This window comes from Phoxinus phoxinus (assembly GCF_949152265.1).
Source record: "Phoxinus phoxinus genome assembly, chromosome: 19".
Lineage (NCBI taxonomy): Eukaryota > Metazoa > Chordata > Actinopteri > Cypriniformes > Leuciscidae > Phoxinus > Phoxinus phoxinus.
This window is the reverse complement of record NC_136894.1, coordinates 26,171,111-26,194,884: the sequence shown is the minus strand read 5'-3', so window position 1 is coordinate 26,194,884 and position 23,774 is coordinate 26,171,111. Positions and strand designations below refer to the sequence as shown.

Genomic DNA, 23,774 nt, shown 5'->3' with positions numbered 1-23,774 from the left:
ATTATAGTATTACTATAGTTTTTTTTACCAAAAACTTTTAAAATTTAGTGATTTATGACCTTTTCCCACCCTGTTTCTCATCCTCTGATTCAAACAGTCTGTTTTGGGGGTGTTTCCCCTTTAAGAGTTCAGTGTTAACGCCCACTGTTATGATTGGCTAACGTCAGTGCCTATGCATCAATATTAACGCCCCCAGCCAGAACGTTTGCGGATTCGGCGTAACTGTTTAATAGCGGGTGATGCATGCGAAGCGATGGCTCTGGCAATGATAAAACCTTATTATGTTTGAGCCAGAATCAGAGGAAAATGAACGATCATCACAACAACGAAGACTGGATCAGCCCGTGTCCACATGGAAAGTGAAACTATTTTGAATTAATAAAAAAAAATTAACCCGAGACACTTGAAAACGGATTATTGTTGCATAATTATCCAATAGCTTCATTTGCTAACAGTTTAACATTATTTAACTAATTCCAATGAAATGATAGGGTGTACCACGGACAAAAATGCATGCACAGACAGGCCATCTTAGAAGATGCAGCATTGATAAAGGCAACATTTTTAATTTTCTATCACATGTAGGCCTACTAGAAAGGCGACATATTTGCAAGATTCTCTTATACAAATGTGTTTATATTAGCCATGGTAAAAAGTAAGTTTGCGTCGTCGTTATTGAGCCCATAGTCGGCACGGACTTATCTTTGAGCAACCGTTTTCTGGCAAAGCCAAGCATCATATTGGGATTTTTTCCTCAAAACAGTCATCCTTAAATGTATAGAACAAACGCTTAAACTAACACTGCCGTGACTGGGACGTCCGCAAAAAATAAAGTGCATCCATTTTTCCCTGACGACTGGATCTTTCAGCGTATTTAAAAAGTAGTTTAAAGTTTTAAATACATTACTTACAGTTTGCGTCGTCGTTGTTGAGCCCAGAATAGACGGCACGGACTTATCTTTGAGCAACAGTTTTCTGGCAAAGCTCAAAACAGTCATCCTTCAGAACAAACGCTTAAACTAACACTGCCGTGACTGACACGTCCGCAAAAAATAAAGTGCATCCATTTTTCCCTGACGACTGGATCTTTCGCAGCGTATTCAAAGATGTTGTTTGTCCACAGCCAGGAACAGCACATCTGCGGCGTCGTAATCTCCCTGTACACAGACCCACTCGCTGTCCGTCCACTGAACACTTGTGAGGCGCGCGGCGCGCGGGCGCGACAACGATATACGAAATGAGCGTAGTTGTCTTGCGCTTTAAGCGTAACTGTCTTCTGCTGGAGGCGGTCATTATGCAAACGCTGGTACGTCACTTCGTACCGTGACGTCACTTCTTACCATGGATCCAGAACGAGCTGTATTTAGAGCTTGATTAAATAAATGATTCGTTTATAATGGGGAGGACGTCTTAAGCTATGAAACTTGCAGGACGTTTTAATGGTACAAAGACCTCTTATATACCAAAAGATCAAGGCAAATTTGGTTTCTCATGTCATGACCCCTTTAAATCAATTCTTTACAATTCAAATTTTCTTAAGGATAAACAAATCTATCTTAGCTAATGCTGTAAACTATATGGGGAGCCTTTAATACATAATACTATACTACTATTAAAGGTTACAATTAACAACAGAGGCAGAGCCCAAATTATTAAATTCAGTTGCTATTTATTTTTAGATAATAATAAACACTCAAAAAAAAAAAACGTACTGTAAATTGCACATAAGGCAGGTTTTGAATTAACTACTAAATCGAATTATAAAGTTAATTTTCTACTCTACTTTTCCATTTTTTTAAATAGAATCGTTTACACAGTGGCTGTCATAATTTGTGAGAAATTTATTTTAAATGTACATTAAATAATCAAGACATTACTAACAGGTTAAAGTAAATACAATGAAGAGTCTAATACAGAAAATAAGAAGATCCCCACACAAATATTGGCCAAAAAGCTCACGAAATGTATTTTCCAGAGGCCACAAATAAAGTGGTGAATGTAATGCTACATGAGATATTATTCTCAAGCTGTTTTATAGGCATCTTTTCACAGTTGAAATATTGGTTGAGAGATGTAAACATACAGATAGATGGTATCTTCCTCTTCTTCTGTGCTTTTTACTGGTAGCAAACAGCGTTGCACTACCTCGCACGCCCCCTTCTGGATTGGAGTGTGGATCTCCTGTTACTGAATGTATTTGTCGTGCGACCATGCACCGAACCGTGACGTCCGTACCGTACGGTTCGGGACAAATAACGGGACATGTACCGTTATTCACCTACTATATAATGTATATTTTTTGTACAAAGTGCTGTGTAACTTTACATTTTATTACAGTTTCTGTACCTGAATACCTGAAAATCTTTTTCTTTATTTCAGTCGTATCTTTGTTGAGTTGTATTAGAGCGATTGCTAATTTGTTCTTTTTTAATGACTGTTTACTTGACTTTAATCATGCTTGAAATGTATTAGTTCTAGTTGTTTTTGCAATGGTATTTTTAAACCATAGGCAAAAGTTCATTGTGTAAGTTTTCTTCAGCCTGTTGATTTTTTGTTCATGGTATTCAGCTACTATAAAATAATAATGTGAAAATAAATGTGAATGATATCTAAATAAAAAAGGGTTTTACGTTATTGGAATCGAAATTAGGAATCGATAAGCAGAATTGGAATCGTTAAAATTCAAACAATACCTAACCCTATTAATATAAAAACTGTACGACAGCAACTACCTGCTGGAGCGTTAAAGCATCTGCATTTTTCCACAAGACTGTAGACTACACTAACCCAGCAGTATGAACATAATGCAACAAGCACCCTGTGCCAACAGTCTACATTATAGTCACAATACGGATAATCTGTCTCCTTGATCTAAAGTGTGTGAGATACTGTGCACTTGGACAGGTGTTTTGGGAACACTTTAACCCAAATACGAGAGAACTCAGGGCAAAAGGGATCAAGTGTTTGATTTCATTTACACGCGCTATCCTATGCGTAACGCGAGGTCATTTAGCCACCCATGTAACATCGTGTGGGTATTTCCCACCCAGGCAGAAGCTGAAGAGTACCTTGTGTCCCAAACGCCGTCGCCAAGGAGGAGCCATTAGCCATGTCTAATACTTTCACAGCTGTGGCTCCGTAAGCTAAACATCTAGTAGCTGTTATTTTCATGTCTACAATCTTCATGTCAACACCAGAGACCAAAAACTCCAGTTACCGGCACACGGCGGTGGAGACAGTGCTCCAGATGTCCGGGACGCCACAGTGCGACGGCCAACTCTGCCCAGACAGAAACCAGACGCGTCACAGGGGAGTTCCTCGTAGGGATATGATTAAATCAACCATAAATGGTCAGGCAGGGTGCATTTCTGGGCCAATTTTCCTGCTATGTGAGGACTGCCGAGCATGAGGAGCAGCCTGCGACGGCCGTCTGCCAAACAATCCTCACCAACAGGCCTGTGCAGGTCTCCTGAACTGCTCGTGCACTCGCTAACCAGGCCAGCAAGTATCACCAAAAACCTTTCTGAAACATTAGCCTACATCTTGTACCTCATATTACACACACACACACACAAATTCAGCTGAGAAGCATGTCAATTTAAAATGTAAAATGAACATAATACCTGAATTTTTTACTTTTCGGAGGACTACTATACAGTTTTCTGCATGTGCACTGTTCCAAAACTTGCTTGATATTTGAACTTTAAGCTGGTATGAAACATGAACAGTTTAGCTGTATAAAATCAACACTTTAGCTGTACAAAAGTTCAATGTCAGTCAAGCATTCATTTGGATTTGCTATAGAAAGCAAATGTTTAAATACTCATGTGTACAAATGTGCAAAGCTTATGGCCTGTTGTTTGATCCGTTGTACATGTAAACATGATATTCTCAGTGTTGCTAATATCATTAACAAACAGTAAAACAACGTTTAATTTCATGTAGCCTACCTGAAATGAATTAAAATGACCACAATTGCTATTTTTTGATACACAATTTTAAACCTTTCCAACCTTTCCAAAAAAAATTTACAGTGTGAGACATTTTTGAGAAGTTTAACTTCAAAACATTGATATTATTACATGAAATAATTATATGACTGCCCATGTCTTGATGCAATCTCTTAAGAGTTCAAGAATTTAAGAGTACAGAATAATCAATATCAACCTAAGTTGTGCCTATATTATTTCTCAAAGAAAACAAAAAGTGAAATCCCTCCACTGGAAGATATTAAAAATATTTACTAGTGCAAAAAAAGTTAAAAAGAAGCCAAAAACAGCAACCTCTCTAGTTCACTGGTAATGTGAAATCTCCACGATTTAATCTTAAAAGTTTCCCAGCCATCATGTTCTCTTCATCAGAGTGTTAAATCACACACTCCAGTGGCCTTCGCTCAGGCAGCCGAGCAAAAGTCATTAGGATCGCCGAGGTTGCAAGGGTGATAGTGGCATTACGTTTTATCAGCAAGACGTGGGTTTCTAATATCTTATCACAGTGAAGCTTTCATCCTGGATTTATCTCCTGCTGGGAGCCACTTCTACATGAACTTTTAACCGATTTCTTTTCCTTCCCCCACTTCTGTTCGCACTTAGTCATGGGCAGAGAAGATCAATCAGAGGAAAACCAGTGCAGATCTGCTTGATTTTTCCGGTTCCAGATACCGGTTCTAGATAAGGAAACCTCCCCCCAAAAAAACTGATAAGACGTCTATGCCACAACGATCAACCTAGATGTTTTTAATGCTGCCTCTACATAGGTCGGTGCATGTTCTTTTTAGTCCACCCAAAAAATCTGTCATCAATTACTCACCCTTATTTCATTCCAAACCTGAAGAAAAAAGGAAGACTTTTTGAAGAATGTTTGACTTTCATTGTATGGACATTTCAAAATATCTTTTTTGAGGTCCACAGAAGAAAAGGTCTAACAGGTTTGGAATGAAATGAGGGTGAGTAATTGATGACAGGATTTCATTTATGGGTTAACCTCCCCTTTAAATCTGAGATGCTTTAAACCAGCAACACTGTGCATGGTAATGCTAAAGTGAACCTCAGCCTTCTGGTCTTAGAGGGCAGGTGGAAGTCAGCCAGATTGAATCTGGCTACAATCATCAAGCTCAGCGTTTTCTCCTTGATGCTCAAAGCTCATTCAGAGCAGCTAATTTTAACTGCCATCACCCTGTCTATGCTAGATTATACAGGGTTGGGCAGGACTGACCAGGAGAACTCTTCTCAAGAGTGGCCCAAAACAGCAACACAAACTTAAAACTGACTTAGCTGAGCAATAAACATGGTTTGCGTCTGTCTCGCCTGTTCACTGCGCTCCCTATTATTGGCCTGTTCAGAAGACAGCTTACTAAATTCTCTACGGTGTTCCCTCCTAGTTGTGGGCTTTGATTCTGATTCTTCCTCATCCAGTTGCCGGAGATCATTGTTCTATTACTGGCATTTCCACGTGGCTGCAACTTGCGATAGACGCCGTACCCCTTGCAGCAATGCAAAACCTTGCGAGTTTTTGTCGTGCTGAAAACGAGGCGTATTCGCTGGTGAACCCTGCAATTTCCATGATGCCGAAAACAGGATTTAAGACAATTCTGCAGCAACATTGTCTAAAAGATAGCATTTAACACAAAGCTCAGCTACTTGTTGCAACATGTTTGAAGACATTCTCAGTTGATGGCCCTATTGTGAGATTTACCAGTCAATTGGGGGATGGGTATTCAACTGATATGCAAAATCAGTGTAGTTACCTAATGTTGACTCATAGATATACTAAAAAAAATAATAATAGTTGTCAACAGCATCATTCAAACCTTGAGTGCCGTATTTGAAGTAGCGGGTGGAGCCAGCATGGAAGTAAACCTAAGCTTGCATTTTGCCAGTGATAAAGTGAAATGGCAATGCAATGTGATTGTCTGATTTCCAGTCCTGGCACCCTGCTGAGAGCTGTGATTGGTCCACATCAACGGCAAGAAAGCACCATTAAACCCAAAGGCTGACTAGGAGACAGTCATCTGGGCCCCAGGTGATTCTCTAGATTGTATGTGTGTGACCTGGCTGAGAAGTGTGTGTGTGTGTTGTGGAATGTCTAAAGAAAAGCGAACGAGTGTGAGAGAGTGGCAGACAGGAGACTAGGTGTCTGAATATCTCCATGGGGACCCTGGAGGCAACGTTTGGTGCGTTCAACCTCCCCCATTAACGACCAACCACAGCAGGCAACGACTATGACTCGCATCTTAACTTTATAGTCAACATGAAAATGGCATTTGCTAACAATTTTACTTACAAAATATTCAAAAATTAGGGCAAACCTGCTCAAAAAGCAGCTAGGTGAGAGCAATAAAACCATTTGGGCTCTTTGAATTCAACTTTTTAAAGTGTTTTAATGCAAAACAGTCTTAATTTCAAAAAGCAATTGCAATGACCATAGATGCCTGTTCGTGAAAGAAGATGCATTTACATTTTTACCGTGCTAACTGTCAAAAAAGCGGAAGAACAGCATGATCATTTGAGAATCAACTCTAAATGTCAAATCTAAAAAGAAAAAATCTAGATAAGCTAGTCAACCTCATTAATTGACTAACCATCTCTTATAGCTTAAGTTAAAAAATGTATGACAAAACTTAACTTAAAAAAAGTGTACAGAACAATCAAGTACATTAAGAGCAGGAGTGCGTATTTAGAAAAGTAAATAAGGAGTCGATTTTGATTTCATGTTGACTTTAATTCCACTTTCCACCTCCATATCAGTGTGTAGAATTACGTAGTTTCCTAGACACTATTTCGAAGAGTACAACAATGACTTTAGAGCATTGCGCATTCGACGCCGATACCACCCATCTGGAATTAAGAACGAGCAAGAGCGTAAGATCACAAAAGAGATCAAGCACATGATGGAGTGGAAAAAGAGGTGGTGGTGTGGGGCAGAGAACGAGAAGTCAATAGATTGCCTCTTTTCAAGTTCTGTGTTGTGGTTAGGTCTCTAAACTCAGTCTTCACTTTCATTTTCCTCCAAAGACGAACGCACATGCACACACACAGTTGCTGGCGGCACACGGCGTGGCTCCAGCTGTGGGATTAGAACGCCGTCTCCACGGTCGCTCCTTGTTTTCTCTCCCACCCCGGGCCAAGACTGCAGCACCAGAAACCCTCGCCAATCTCTTCCCTCGCTGCTAATGGGCCTTTCATTTACAAGCTTTCCATTAGCACACAGACATCAGGCCTCCGCAAACTATGCATAGCCACATGTCAGTCACAGTCACTAGCTCTCGACGAAGTTAGAATTAGGCTAAATGTCCCATTGAGGCCGGCACGACTTTATAGGGCGTTCTACTTGAAACCACATGGTTTAAGGGTCTGGAAATCACCTAAGCGCCACGAGACATCAGAATGCCACTGAAAACGTTCGTTTCGCAAATAATTTCGCCTTTTAATACTCTAATTTCCACTGTTCTGCAAAAGTGGCTGAAAGTTCCACCGCCACATTCAGTGGCCTACACGGAATCAGAAACCCACTGACAGGTTCTGAAAGCACTCTCTCCTCCACGCAGACCTCCGTGACTCAGATCAGGAGCCCAGACCGAACCTGTGCAGTGTGTAGTATCAATCATGATCACTGTCTCTCTTCCTCTCTGCCTCTATTCCCAGCCATACTGCACCGGCACTGGATCCTGCCTGCAAAAATAAATTGGTTGCATAAAAATAAAAGTGGGAGCGAGTCAAAGTGGCGTCACCACAAAGATGGCAGCTCAAGAGACGGAGAGAGCGCGCAACTGTGAGAATTAGGAACGTGTGTGTGCCTCCTCTTTGAGCGTAGGCTGGTGTGTGTGTGTGTAATGCAACACAGACAGCAGCCATTAAAGTGGAATGTGGGGGGTCTGGGCCCCACTAATAAACTATGTGCTGCACATACATACACACACACACAAAACCCACACTTCAACCGTGACTTTGTCTTCATTACAACCATATTACGGGAAAGGGGTGCGCCACTGTCACAAAATCACTCTGATTTATATTTGTGAGTTGTGACAAAAATAACACATACAAAAACAATAGTTTACATAATACAGGAATATAATCAATAAAAGACAAATAACAAAAAAATAAAAAAGCTGGATTGGGGAAGCTACTTTGAAACTGTGACCAAACTACAAGCTGGAACTCTGGAAACTGTAGCTCACTACAACAAACTATGAAGAAACAGCTATTAACGGGAACCGCTTTTTATATATACCAATAAAATTATAAATTCGGCACAAAAACAACAGTTCTAAAAGGGATAGTTCACCCCATAATGAAAATTGTGTCATCACTTACCCTCAAGTTCCCCAACCTGTATGAGTTTCTTTCTTCTGTTGAACACAAAAGAAGATATTTTAAAGAATGTTGGTAATCAAACAATTGACGATAGCCATTGACTTCCATAGTATTTTTTTCTACTATGGAAGTCAATGGGATACCTCAACTGTCTGGTTACTGACATTATTCAAAATATCTTTGTGTTTAGCAGAAGAAAGAAATTCATGCAGGTTTGAAACGACTTAAGGGTGAGTAAATGATGACAGGTTTCATTATTAAGTGTACCATTTCTTTAACAGTCGCAAATATTCTGTATAAAAAAGTGAGCAAGGATTTGCACAGGAACTGTATCATATGTAACTAGCTCAATGAAATGAACAATCCAAAAATACTAATTTACTATAATAAATAGGATTTTGCAATCATTCAAAAGAGATAGACAAATGTCTTTGATTATTAGCCATAGTTTGTTAGACAGTGTGCAATATAAGTGACACAAAAACCCGATTTGCAGCATTTTCTGACAGCAACAACAAAATTTCCCAACCTAGTAACCCAGCAATTTCTTTTTTTGCCTCGTTCTTCCTTTTCAGATAGTTCAAAACTGAAAATAAACTTTTGAATGCTCCCTAACACCTCACAACATTCCTCACCATACGCCTGGGCACAAACTCCAAAGGGGAATGCTCTTGAAAATGTCAGGGAAAGTATACACATCACAAACTCACAAATTGTTACACGAGCGTGACCACACACACACCAAAAGGACGGCCAAAGCCACACGCTCACACAGACAAACACACACGGGGGGAAAACTGTCAGCCGCAGTCTCGACAAAACCTCAGAGTTCCCACCAAACCGTGGTCGCCACTAGACACAACACTCCACAAGTTGGTTGAGCTCAAACCTCGGTTGCAACCTGCTTGGCACAAAGATCCAGCTGCAAGGGCACCTGAGAATAAGAAACAAGGGCACCTGAGTTTTGAAATGCAGATTAAAGAAAGGTGTGCTGTTAGATGACCTGAACTTTACGCCAACTGAGTACAGAAACAAGGAAAGCGAGGAAGTCGTATGAGCCGATCACACCATTACAAACCATAATGCTCATCATAAGATCCAACCCTGTATTTCAAGAAAACTAGCCTGAATCAGACTGAGAAAGCTATTGATCTGAGACTACAGACAGGAAAGCAAACGAGACTGACTCTGAAAAGATAAAAGAAGAGATATATCCAGCCCTTTTGACCTAAGATGAGGCATGATTCAGGTCACAGTGATTGGATCCATCTTTCCATGCCAGAAACATTCCATGCACAAACCCAATGGGTTTTCCTATGACAACAGGCGCTCATGACAAGCTTTCCTACTATACGATATTTTAAGCAGAACTTTTAGGATAAAGGGTTGTATGTATGTAGCTAACTTCAGCACTGGGAGAAGTCACTCTTATGCAAATGGAAAAAATAATAACTCTTGGGTCTATTTAATGGGTGAAAAAAAAAAGTCTAAAGATGCAATGAGAAAGGTTCAAATCATCTGGTAGTTCATATCTACACTTCACTTCTGTATCTCTAAATATTCTGAAAAGGCGGAGCAAGTAAATGAACATATGCCACTATAGGTCTAACCATAGTATACGAGTCTCGCTGTGCAGCTGGTTAGAGGTTTGTCTATACATGTTTCCAGGAAAAAACACAGGCCAGGAAACACAGCCAATCTGCAGAGCCACATAAAACACATAAACCAATCGCATGCACACTTCCTGAGTGACTCTAGACAGTCTAAATCATACAAGTAAGCAAGCCTGATTACATGATATGTTAACTTAAAAAGTAAGATCAATTGTCTCCAAAGAATCTCATGTCAAAACATTTGAAACGGAGAAACAAAATGTTTCTCCATACTAGATGGTTTGTTATGGAAAAGCTGTATTTAAAAAAACTGAAGGGTTTGGGATGAATTTAGTACAGCAACAAGACCTGCTACATATCTCACTAAGCTGGGTTTCCATCCAAATGTGAAGCAAATCTTTTTAAAGTTTGCAAAAAAAAAAAAAAAAAAAAGGGAATTAGGTGCGTTTCCATCAAGTTGTTTAAGCGGATGACGTGGTATTGTTAACCTAGTAACCAACAGTAAATAAAACACCATCAGCGGAAAAAGTCTCTAAGAGAGCCATTTTCCCTTTTTATGTATTAATACAAGACAGAATAATGCGTCAAGTAGTCACTAGCTGAATGTTATTTTGATGTGTGTGCAATCACGTGTGATGACATTACTCCCCTCCGCTCTCGATTCGATTCTGCACAGAAGGCAACACATTAACATACATTCACTGCATGGAGTGCGTGTGGTCGAGCAGTGTGGCGAGAAGATCATCCTTAATATCGGGTCAAAAAACAAGATGAGTAACAAATGCAAATGAAGTAGCAATATGGTTGCATTTAAAAAACATAGACAACAAAGGCAGAACGTAGAATTTGTATCATATCATATCGAGAAAGGATATGTCAACCTTAGAAATGTGTTCTGTTTTAAGTGCGATTTGCTTGAAATGGTTTAATTTTGGATAGTTCAATATAAATAAAATGTTCAATACACGTGTAATAGTGTTTGATGGTTTTACTTAGCCTATATGTTTTTTTTTGAGCTGAGCCAAATGATCCGGTTCCCTAAAATGAGCCGGAATTCCCATCATGGTGAAAAAGCCGATTAGTCACGTGGGTTTAATATTCGCAAATGTGTTTCCATCTTCCATCTCCCATTATTCGCATTAGGCCTAACCCTTTTTCGCACAAGTCAAAACCCAATTCAAGCTGGTGTAAAAACTATTTTGTGAATCAAGGGATTTTTTTCTTGAATTTTGACGTTTCCGATGCAATACTTCAAATGCGCATAAAAACAGGGTGATGGAAACATAGCTACTGACTACTAATGCTAACACAAAGGGGGAAAAAGCAAAAAACTACATGCAAAAACATCCAAATAGTTCCTTACAAAAAAGAAACACCCATAGCATGTTCTTGCCAATGGAACAGTGAATCATACCTTGCAGCGAAAGAGAAATTATACACCAACACCTACGCTCAGCCACCCTGACCCAGACCCTCCTTTGAAAAAATAATAGCACCCACCGCCACCCTCCCAAAGCGCTGGCTAATTGCCCGTGTGGGTCCCTTAAACTTCATACACTGAAAGAGACAACAGAGAGCCCGGTTCCAGATGTGAGACCCACATGTGGCAAACTGTTGATATAATGAATAACGCAATTGGAAAAAGGCACCAAAAATAGGCCACTTATTGGCCTACAAGGCAGACAGACAGATATCGTGCTTAGCTGGGCAAGAGTTGACGCCAAACAGAGTGCCAAAGTGCAATCAACTGATGCAACGGTGTATCTTTTTGCACTAACCCTAGTCAGAAGCACACTGGAACTTTAGCAGCAGAGGTTTAAATACAATGTAAACTGTTTTTCTGTGATCTAAGCCAAAATATGCTACAGAAAATGCTAAAATAGCAGTAAAAAAACCCAAAAAAAACATCAAACCTGATCACAGCAGTATGGCAGTGACTTTATACCATGTCTATACCAATACTATTAACCAGCAGGTAAAATAGCTGGTTTAGGTGACTACTTAATCCCTTGGCTGGCAAAACAGCTATTCAAAAGAATGGGGACGATCTCATCGCTCCAACACAAAGCCTAGGTGACCTGGGCGGGGAACACCTTACCTAAAAAGAACCATTTGATACGGCACAAAGACTAACCGTACTGCTCATTTCCTTTTGTACAAACTCTTTATACCTACTGTTTAAGTACGATCTAATCTTAAACTAAAGGGTTGAGTGATGGTCAAAATGAATTAAGTTGGGAATATTTACCCATGATGCACTTGTAGGAACTGGAACACCCTGGATCATCAATGAAAACAACTAAGACAGCTAAGATTGGATACTTTCTGTTACCTTTAAAACCCCAATCTGTTTGGAGTTGACATGAGTTGGTAAGCGTGCGCAGAACCCCACCTCTGCACGCCTACACGAAAACGCAGACTTGCGTCCCAGACACGACGCACAACATGGAAAACTTCTACCATACCATAAGAAGGGTTACTTTATACTGCAGACCAAATGAGGGGGAGGACGAATGGAAGAATTAGCTAATGGTTTAATGCATAAGACCACGACTTCAGCGTTGGTGGAGCTCAGACACCCAACAGAGGCTGAACTGACATGAACTGGCAGCGTTTTTCCATACAAACAGATTAATATTAACCAGATTATTATGAATCAAGTGGTTGTAAGGCACAAATTACAATGCAAGACTACCACAACCGGTTTTATTCTACAGTTTTAAGATAATAGATGAGCAAGCGAGGGTATTACAGCTACTCAGATGAGTTGGTATAAAAACTGGCATCAACTCAATATCTTCATCTAGCAGTAACTTGAGCTGAAATCTTTGACATGGTATTTATATATCAGCCTACATACTGTACAATCTAAAGTAAAAATGTTTTCATTATGTTCCAGCCTATTTAAGGGTTACAGAAAAGTGTTTTTAGCTTTTCAAACAACCAGATCAAGCAAGTAACAGTGATTGTCAGCTTAACCAAAAACGAGCCTCCATACAAAGTAAACAAAGAAAAGTTGTACTTATTTAGCGACATGGAGGCAAGTAAAGCATTCATATGAAGTTAAACTTTACACGTTTAGACACAACGCTCTATACATGGACAAAACACAACAGTAAACACAAACAAAGCAGAAATGTGAAATATCTTGTGTAAAATCCTCCAGCACACACAGAGAGGCGCTGTGATGGGATGCCACTTTCTCAGGGCCAAATGGCTGAAAGTTGCTCGCAAATGGTGGATGCCATACTGGATCAACACAAGCGGCTATAAAGCCATTTTAAACACCTTTACATTTTCCCATAAAGCGTAAACACCTGGAAGCGTGATAAATACGTTTAAAATGTGAATCACATCTAAAACAACCAAGACTGTCACAGTTGGGACGGCTCAAAAGTTGTGAAAACTCGTGTGCTCCCAAATATCGATTTTAATCCCTATATGTGCACCTTTTCGGGTAAGTTAAGCTAAAAAGACAGAATGACAGCTAGACGAAGAACACTGTAAAATGTCCTACAATGTCGGTATAGCCAACACAAAACAGACGACTGGTCAAAAACTCATTAAATCTAACGTTAACTTTGTCAACTAGCTAAGTTACCTGGTTGTGCTTAACTTACTTTCAACTTTACAAGGCTTTCAAAACAAAACTGTATCGCATACTTTTACACTTGTCCGAGTTAAGTCGTAAGTCGTTTTGAATACGAATATTACAAACACATCACCTAATCTAAGGAGAATTAGCGGGATGCATATGTAAAGAGAAACTCACCTAAAACGACAAACAACTCACTAAAATTGGTATTAGCCTCTTGATTTTCTTATTACAGCAATCTAAAGTTGGATTAAATCGACCTGGTGTTGTTGTTGTGTGGGAAAACTTACCCGTATCGCCCGGGGTCTTCATGTTGGAGAGTATAGCCGCTTCGTTAGCAGTCGAGCTAACTGAGAAAGAGAGTGACTGAGAAAGAGAGAGAGAGATGAAATGAACTTCTTCCTCTCGGTGAGCTCAGGATCGCACACAAAACTCCTCTGTAAACTTTTCCTCCTCAAATCCAGCCCCTTCACCCGTCCTCCCCCGGTTTGTTTGGAGTTTTCGTGTTTTGTTTTTCCTCCCCAACGTGGAGGACGTTGTTGCCTTGTGGCCGGACAGACTCGCTCTTTTACGGTCAGATATCGGAGCGCGTCGTGCCGATGGAGGAGGACCGTGTCCGTGGTGAACTCCTGATTACTTCGTACACGCTTCGAAGTTGCATATTCAAGCCTTTACGTTGAAACACGAGGCGAAGCAGACAAAATCAAAACAAATGAGAAGGCAGAAATGCCCGATCCACTTTTCTCCCTCTCTTTCCACGGACTTTTTCTTTTTCCACTCACTCCGTGCAACTCTCTCTCTCTCTCCCGTCTGCCCCCTCCTCCTCCTCTTCTATCGGGGTGTCGTGTTTCGTTCTTCCAGCCACACGGGGCCGCCCACGCTAAGCGGGGGAGGTCGGGGCGGAGAGCCCACGTAGCCACGCCCCCTCGCCGTTTGTCCGGGACTGGCGTCACTGAAGCGTTGCTGCGGAGACCGCCAACGCCGTCCGAACATAGCGAGGTGTCGATGACATGTTGTCCCACAGATACAGACCGAAAACCAATAAAAGCTGTCGTCAGTGGTGGTCTCGCGTTCCTCAAAGTTGACACTGCAAAAAATTTGCTTTGTATTAAGGGTTGTTGTGTCACTTAGGCTAGTGAATAATAGTTCACCCAGAAAGTGAAAATCTGTTATTATTTACTCACTGTCATGTTGTACTAAACCTAAATGTCTTTCTTTCTTCAGAAGAACTCTGGGAAGTTTAGAGAATATCAGCTGCTCTGTTCTTACAGTGAACGTGGATGGAGTTCAGGCACCATAAAGTTGTGCTTGCTTTAGGATTTTGTGTTACACTGTAAAAAACAACAACAACAGGAACATTTGTTTGTTTAACTTAAAAAATTAAGTAATTTTAAGTTCATTGAAATTAAAAATGTGAGTTAATACAATGAAGGAGATTGGTTTAATAAATAGAAACTCAAAATATTATATTATCTGATTTTGAACCACATTAATTGATTTGACAAAATATACAAAGTTGTGATAATTCATGAAATATTTTTGTACAGTGTACTTTAATGATTCTGTCAGTTTCTTAAGCTTGATGGTTTACATTGTGTGATAGATTGCAGCTCAGAGCTTGCTGATAAAAGTAACCGACAACCAGCATTGTTGGCAGTGATTGAAGTATAAAATTAATAGCCATAAATAAAAGCTATTGGCTATAAATAGAGAGAACAATAAGCTTTTTTTTTTCGGAAAAAGGGATGGATCCATCAGATGTTGACATTCCAGCTTATTTGTGCGAAGCAACGTGTCACAGTGTCATAGCATATGGATCGAACGTGGCAGAATGTTCTTCAAGGTTGTTTACTCAGAAAAATGCAATTGTTATTGAGAGTGCTAAATGTGGGCTGGAGTGAGAAACGAATGTGAGTCTGTAGGTGGCCTTCTCTTTTCCTTATCTCTCATTCTTTTCCTACACCGCCTCCCTTTCTCACTGTCAGAGCCGGAGCAGTTGTCAGTGGAAACTCAAGGGTAGTAGATGACATTTGTAAAGCATTTGCACATAAGTGCTAAATTAGCAGTTCAGCGTTAATGCTACTTGCGAGCACACGCACATATAGGCCAGGCCTTGACTTCTCGTGTGCGAACCGTATTTTTGGGGACTTCCGAATACTGAGAATGCGACAAACCCTTGCTCAAAAACCATGGTAAAAGAAATAAGCAACATTTGTCTTTCATTAGCCATGATTCATTGTACGCATAATGCTCGGCCTCCATCATTAGACTAATTAACATTTGAGGAAAAAGTGACATCAACCAGTAATTGATGTTAATTTGAAGAAGGCTCAGGGTGTAAAACACTGAATACAGCCATTTGCTGGCGCATAAGCAAATGACTCAAAACGAGCAAGACAGAGAAAGAGATCTGGTTTGTGGCCTCGTTTGGAGATGTTTTCTTTCACTCCTCTCCTTTGTGGCACGACCCCGCCGTCTCTAATCAGAATGACAGACAGACGCGCAGGAGAGAAAGAGAGGGGGAGAGACAGAGATGAGAATAAAAAGAGACGGAGAGAAAAAGAGGAGTCATACTCAAAGCAAATGGGCCTTGGGAACACGCGAACTGGTACACGGCGCAGGACGAACTGTAGTGCTTCTTCAGCGCAGCACTAATGGGCAATTCACATATTGTTATAACTTAATGAAAACCATAAGCATCCGCCTACAGAAATAACCCTTTTTTGGGAATCCAAGAATATCAAAGCGATGGAAGGACATAGCAGCGTAAGTACGTCATGAAGATTACTCCAAAATGGAGAAGAAATAGGTAATTTATGTGCTGTTTTTTTCCATGGTGGGCTATTCTCAGACGCACGGAGCGCTTTAACCCAAATCTGAACACACATAATCATGTAATGAGAAAGAGACCAAAGCACTGATGCCCTGTCTGAAATCGCTCACTCATTCAAAGACTCATTTTTCTCAGATATAGAGAGTGTTACGTGCATTTTACCGCTTTGAAAGAAAAAAAATACTTGTATTCATCAAGGACACACTCAAATGATCTAAATATTAAGCAGCACGACTGTTTTCAACATTGATAATAATAATACTTCAAATTTATTGATTAGAAAATCAGCATATTAGGAACTTTTGAACAGTAGTTTAGTTCCCTACATGGTAAACAAGTGAAAGAAGAAGAAAAACTAAAAGTGAACTGAAAATACAGCATTAAATAAATAAATATTAAATTAAAATTAAATATTATACTGTATTTTTGATCAAATAAATGCAGCCTCTGTGAACAAGAGACTTCGTTCAATAACATAAAAAAAAAAGACCGACCAAACACTACAAACAGTAGTGTAGTAGTCCACTATATGGGAAATAAGTGGAAAAAACAACAACTGTGAATTGAAAATACAACATTAGACAAGAAAGAACAAACACATTGCATTCATTTGAGTTAATGGCAAAAACCAAACAAAAACATTATAGTTTGACTCACTACAATTTACTGTTTCTTTAATCTATTGATGACTTCAGAACACATATAACATGTTCACTCTAGCATCAGCTATATTGGGTGTACCCTATAAATCAGAGTGCATTGTGGGTATAAAAGGCTATATCCTAAATCGCATACTCTCTAGAGTAGGTATAAACTTTTTGCCATTGAGATAACTATGAAAAAGTGTCCCAATCAACCTGAATTCACCCCTACTTATTTTCAATAAGTAATTACTTCACAGCTGCGAAAGGCCTCTCCTGTGGCCTCATGGGATAGTAAACTGTCCATCGTTCACACACTTCAGAATCTCGCCGGAAGAAGGTCATCCAGGTACTTTTTGCCTACTCTTTTATGAGTACTGTGTGAATTTATTCAGACCTACTTCTAAAATGTACTGTTTTTAGGGAAGTATGCCATTTTGGATGCAGCCAATATGTGCACTATTTAGGGAATTAAGAGCATTTTTGGACACAAACTTAACAAAAAACACCTTGAATTTTATGATAACCGTTGAATTCAAACAATTACCAATTTTTTACTCCTACCAATGCCCACAATCTTATGGCACACCCCTAATTCCAGTCATGTTGAATCTATACTTGTCTTTCATAGAGACAAGATAGATGTCATAACAAATCAAAGTGTTTCTTCAGCCTGTTGTCCTTTACTTCAACTTCTCACCCGCTGACAAGTCTAAACAAAACCCCACAATCGCTGCAATTAGCTTCCTATCTCCCACACATTTGACGCCAATGATCACACGAGTATTCAGAACAACTGAGGAAGATTAATCACTGACAGTTAAAAGTACTGATTAATGAGCGGTCATTAAAACTTCATGTAGGACTGATCAAAGCAACGCATGTATGTAGAGGCCAGGTTTACCGCGCAACAAATGGAAAAGCAGAATGGGGGAATGTTTCGGCAAACTAAAGTGAGCTATGATGAAGGAAATCTAATGATATGATAATGCAATTTGGTGTTCTGTAGGCAAAAGTGTCCTCTATTTTAGTCATCTCCCAAACGTTAAGCTACTATAGTTCTAGTAGTAAATACCCCCCACTGACCCCGTGAAGGGGGCCCAATATACACATCCACATATGCATGCAGAATCCAAACACACACACTCAGACGCACAAAGGGAGCTTTGTGCACCAATGATGGAAGGTTCTTACGTGTGTGTGTGTGTGTGTGTGTGTGTGTGTGTGTGTGTGTGTGTGCGCACGTGTAATTGGTGGTATGAAGGTGTTTAAAGGTGTCAAGGTCACCATCATTATATACCTTTTTATTTTTCTCACCAGGTTTTCAACAAAAAACTAAAAAACTATGGCATCCAATGTCTTATCTTCCAGCCTTCCCAGCTCAGAGAGAGAGAGAGAGAGAGGCCGAGAGAGATATAGAAGTGCTGTGGGACCAATAGGGAGGAATTCTCAAGGGAATTGAGGATTAGGAAAGAGTGTCAGGGAGAGAGAGAAAGGAAGGGGCGGGGCTAAAATACTAAAAGTGCAAGGGGTAAAAGCAGCAGCCCAAAAATGGAGGGGGAAGGGCATCGGGGGAAAGAAGAAAAAAAAGAGCGAGAGTTTATGTATACATCTCTGTGTGTGCGCGTGTAAAGGAGCATGTGAATAGACTCTTTGTGATCAAAAGACTTGTTTATTTTCTTGGCGCTTGAACTCTTCAGGAAACACATTTGGCCTGTCTCTCCGCTGTCTGCCACACTAACCTCATAACACACACCTTTGACTTAACACACAACTTCAGAGACAGATTTTTACAGTGCTGCGATCCCAAAGACAATATCTCATGTTCAAACGCACACGTATATCTCAAAGAGATTCTTGATGTGGACCATGCAAATTGACGTCCATGTTTTCTCTTTCAAGTACACATAAACTCTCCCTCTCATTCTGTTCAGTGTCCCCTCACTCTTTGCTTCTCCTTGTCCCAGCTGGTATTCACACATTTCTAATAGGATTACCACACTTGCACTTTGGGGAAGAGCAGATAGATGTAAACGAGGGATGATGGGGTGAAAGTAACGAGGTAGGGAAAGCGATTTATGGGGTTGCTGCTAACTACACACTGCTAGGATGTTCAGAGTGGTTGCTAAGCTGTTGCTAGGGTGTTCCGAGTGGTTGCCAGGGTGTTGCTATGGAGTTCCTATGGTGTTTTTGGTTTCAAGGATGTCGCTAGGCTGTGAAAGTGGTTGCTAAGCTGTTGCTATGGTATCCTGTGTGGTTGCCGGGGTGTTGTTATGCGGTTACTATGGTGTTTTTGGTTTCTAGGCCATTGCTAGGCCCAAAAGGTGGTTGCTAGGTGGTTACTTACCAGCCTGACAAAAGAGCTCACCCTAAAGTGTCAATAGCCTGGTTGCTATTCACACATTTTTATGCAAACTTTGGGATAAAAACCACATGATGCAGAAAAACTAAACAAAATGTGCATAAAAAGTATCACTTGATAAATTACTATGTACTGTTTTTTTTGGTAAGAAGACATAAACTACAATCTAAACACATTTACATGAATAATTCACTCAGAAAATAAAATGGCAAGTACATTTATTTATTTAATAAAACACAGTGGCTTCCCCAGTAGCAACAACCTCTGTTTTTTGTTCTACATTTCTTTTCCCAATTTCATTTAATTTACGATTATTACTCCAACATGTACGATATCATTCACCAACACATGGGAGGGAAGTGCTGCCTTATTTGCCAGTTGTTTTTGCACATATCCCAATTCAACTCATAACTTGCAAAAAAAAAAAAAAGCATGGTTTTCTAATCCCTAGATATGGCTCACATCCCTCCTTCAATGGAAATCTGTCCTGTGAGCGCTGACATTTAATACTCGGGGTTACCACCAAGTATGAGCAATAGAAATGAAGTAGACTGAGAAAGTGATGAAAAGAGAAATACAGACCTTAATACGTCTCAATGAAACTTGTTTGTTTCAAACACAAGGTAGATTAATACTGTACTCATATGTGGCTAGTGACGCAGACTTGCCCCTTCCCATAAGCAAACCCAATGAGAATGTAGCATTAATATATCACACACATGCATACACACACCGTCAGGCAGCGCGTACATGGGGACCCTCAAGCTATTTAAAGTAAATATTTCAAAAGTGGTAAAACCAGGTGCCCTCCGACCACTTGATTAGGTGTAAATAAAGTCAACTGTAATCCCTGAGAGAGGGAGACTGTGTTTGTGTGTTTGTGTGTGTGTGTGTGTGTGTGTGTGAGGCCTCATAAGCCAGGGAGGAAAAGAGACTGAAGGAGAGGAATGCAAGAGTTATATTTGACCCATTTCAGGCACTATGCCAAGCGCTGTGCCAAGCCTATGAGAGCGAGAGAGAGTGCGCGCTGGAATGAGGGTGAGGAATTAAAAGTGAGAACAGAAGTAAATTGTGGAGCAGAGACACCGTGCACTAGCCGCAAGAAACATGAGCGAGGTTAAGTGTTAGAGGACACCGAATAGCTACGAGAGCGTACAGTGTTTATAAGCGGCTGCGAGGGCCGCTGGTATGTACAGAACGGTGTCGGTCTATATCGGGGCCGGCATGTGTGTGTTGACAGCGTCTCCTGTATCTCAGCTAGGAACTATCTCTTCCTACTCCTATTCGCACTATTCACGACTTCCTACTCTTCCTTCTCCTCCTTTTGCTCCCTCCCATGCACGAACTCTTTCCATCTTTCTTTTGGCCCAAAATAGTCACAGAGTGAAAAATTTCAAACCGACATCTACACTTTGTTTTGGTTGGAGACGTCCTCAAAGTCCCCCCGAAATTCGTTTCATATTAAAGCAACAAAGCTCAGAGTTATATTTAAGAAAAAAGGACAGTGGGATGAGGAAAAAATTGGGAGGGAGCTGAAATGATGGGGTAATATTGGGATATATGGGGTATAAGGTAAACGTGAGACGGAGCACAGGGTTCGGAAAGTGTGAAACGATGCCCGGGGTGAGTCTGTCGAACACTGCAGACTGTGTGGCAACGGTGGCCTCATTACCTCACTGGCAATGAAGTCTCGGCCCTGCCTTTTAACTCAGAGGAAATGTGTGTGTGTGTGTGTGTGTGAGAGAAAATGTGTGTGTTGCAGTGAGAGGAATACAGTGTCGGTTTGTGAGGGGGAGAGAAATAAAGAAAGAGGGTGAGAATATGTGTTTGCGTACCCAGTGCCAGGATGACTGTGGTGTGCCGACAGCTTGCCAACGCTCCAACCTCAATCACGTTCGTCGGGTGTCGAGAAACACCTCGCGGTGTCTGTTGCTATGGCCATTAGTCTCCAACCGCACATAGATATAAGCCAAGATAATAATACATAATCATTAAATACTGTTATAATGACAAGCCACCGTGATGCCTACGTCGCAGTTTGGCATACTGAACAAAGCATTCAAGTAACTATATTTAACACTTTTAAGCTTAGGCCTTTTTTTGTGTGCACTATATAATTGCAATGTGACCTTTTGAATACAGTGAAATTTAGTCGAACACATCTACCACTTAAAGTGCTAGATCACAAAAAATAAAAAATCATTTACTCAACCTCATTTTAATCCATTAAACACCAATGGTTTTTGGTTCATACTATGAAAGTCAATGGGGTCCAATGTTGTTTCGGACCTCACTGACTTTCATTATATGATCAAAAACTGATCTTTAAAATGTCATACAGACATACAGGTTTCGAACAACATGAATCTTCCCTAAGATATTCTACTGGATGGATACTGTGTGCAATGTGGATGTAGCTTTGGATTCTGCCACACTGAACTGCATGAGTGACTGTACATTATAAACTGTAAGCTGACATGCATTGTGTCAATGTCGTCTGTGTTTTGTTTTCTTGCCTCTGCAAGTAGTCCAGCCTACATGTTTGGCCAGCTGATGTATAATACAAGGCCTTGACTGTAAACTGTGTTTGTAGGAACTGTTGGCTTTGTGTTTAAATGTGGAGGACATGGATGAGTAAATTTGCGTGAGTGAGATATCTTACAATGTCTTCCCTTTTGTATGGTTTTATACAAACGAGCATGTTTAACATTATGTGCTCATCGAGGGATTGTGAATGCCTGCCATAGCACACTCCAATATTAAGATATGAATTTTCATCATTGATATGAAAGGTTTCATCAATGTCAAGAGCTTAATGCTAATTGTTATCACATTATTCGAGTAAATAGGCATTGTCAATTAGATAGTAGCGGTGTGCAAAAGTAATCGAATAGTTGGTGCTGCCTGCAAAACAAGTCAACTAATCTGTCTTGTGAAAGAAAGCTCTGTAAAATTAGGCTGGTTTTGGGACCAGGCCCTGGGAAAGGCCCTACATTACTAGTTAGAACAATGTTAGACTTCAGACCCATGTTAAAATGTGGGAAACAATAGGGTTATATGACAAAATGCTAAATTAATGTGTAAAATCGACCATTTGGATATTTGTGTTTGTTTCCCTCCTCACACAATATTTATTTAACTAACTTACATCAGGTATGATATGACTTCTTACATTTTTGATAAAATTAGACATAGATTGATCATGAAGTAAAAATGAGGTCATATGTTATAATTTCTGTCTTTTAAATTGAACTAAATATGCTAAAAAGAAGTTTGCCTGACGTTAAAAGGCATTACTTGCTCCGCAGGCAGCTTCAAACCACTATTCAGACTCACAGCTAACATTCAAATATGTATTCAAAATAACTCACTCATCAGTCATCATATAGGGTTCTGTCACGAAATGGGAATTTAACAGTCAAGAGGTTATTTGAATTCTCATCGCAGACACTTAGTCGGTTTTGCAGGCGGAAATCTTCCCGTAATCTAGTCAAATCTGTTTGGTGAGAGACTGAGGGTCGCCGTGTGAAATCAGGTGGAGTTTGCCGTCCATCTAGTGGTTAACATTGGTATTGCATATAAAGATAATCAAGTCAAATTGAAAAATAGGCGGGAAAATCGTGTGGGAATCGTGACTCTAAACAACATTTGAGCCATTCCACTAAACCGGTACGATTTAGGCTTTACCAATATCATGTATTACTTTTCTGAACATCCCACAACAGTAAGACATTTAACTTCCAGAAAAAAATATTTTCCCACCTCAGGCATCGAATCCTTATTATGATTGGTAATTATTTTAAGATATATGGGCACTATTAGTCTTCAACCCCGTTATGAACACTATGGGAGCTTTCTGAATATGATTATAAAATATATTTGTAATGAAATCAACATTTTCCTATTAATCAGATGTCCCTACATACTAATTCAGTAATTGCAAATATACAATTTACATTTCACACATATGCTAGGCCTACTAAAGCCTAAATTATGTGGACTTTTTGTGCAACAACCTCATAATTTTTTATCAAAGATGTGGCTTAACTTCAGAATTTGTACTAAAATCAGTATTCTTATGATTGCTCTGAACATTTCAGACTGAGTTCAACAAACATTAAATTACTTTTTCATAAACGTAATTTTTTTAAAAATAAAAATGGTGTGACGGAATTGAGACTAGTGTAACGGGGTTAAAAATGGTAACGGGGTTGAAGAGACAAATACAGCTTAACATATAGGCTACCCCAAGTACACAAGGCCATGAGGGACATGACAAAATAGGTGGCGTCAACATCATTTCTAATATAAAGATAAAATGTATGTCATTATTTTAAAACTTTTTTTAAATGAGACCTTTCAATTGATACAAAAAGCTTTTAAAAATGGATTTTGCTGACCCAATAGGTAAAATA

The 23,774-nt window shown here is 39.9% G+C and overlaps 1 protein-coding gene and 1 long non-coding RNA gene across 4 annotated transcripts in view; both read right to left on the bottom strand.

Annotated features, from left to right (window-relative positions):
* Nucleotides 1-14,616, bottom strand: part of erf (Ets2 repressor factor) — a 32,093-nt gene extending 17,477 nt beyond the window's left edge. For 2 of the 3 annotated variants that reach the window (XM_079589779.1, XM_079589780.1), the window contains exon 1: nucleotides 13,814-14,616. In XM_079589779.1, coding sequence (XP_079445905.1) covers nucleotides 13,814-13,835 — 22 coding nt within the window. In that variant the 5' untranslated portion in view covers nucleotides 13,836-14,616. Of the gene's footprint in view, nucleotides 1-7,581; nucleotides 7,671-13,813 lie in introns of all 3 variants that reach the window. The other variant, XM_079589778.1, reaches the window with a different exon arrangement.
* Nucleotides 14,617-14,713: 97 nt separating this feature from the next.
* On the bottom strand, nucleotides 14,714-22,862 carry LOC306986962. Its single transcript, XR_013795061.1, has 3 exons — nucleotides 22,731-22,862; nucleotides 21,195-21,305; nucleotides 14,714-14,854 (listed from the first exon to the last, which is right to left on the bottom strand). It is a non-coding gene; the product is annotated as an uncharacterized lncRNA (long non-coding RNA).
* Between the last annotated feature and the right edge of the window lie 912 nt (nucleotides 22,863-23,774).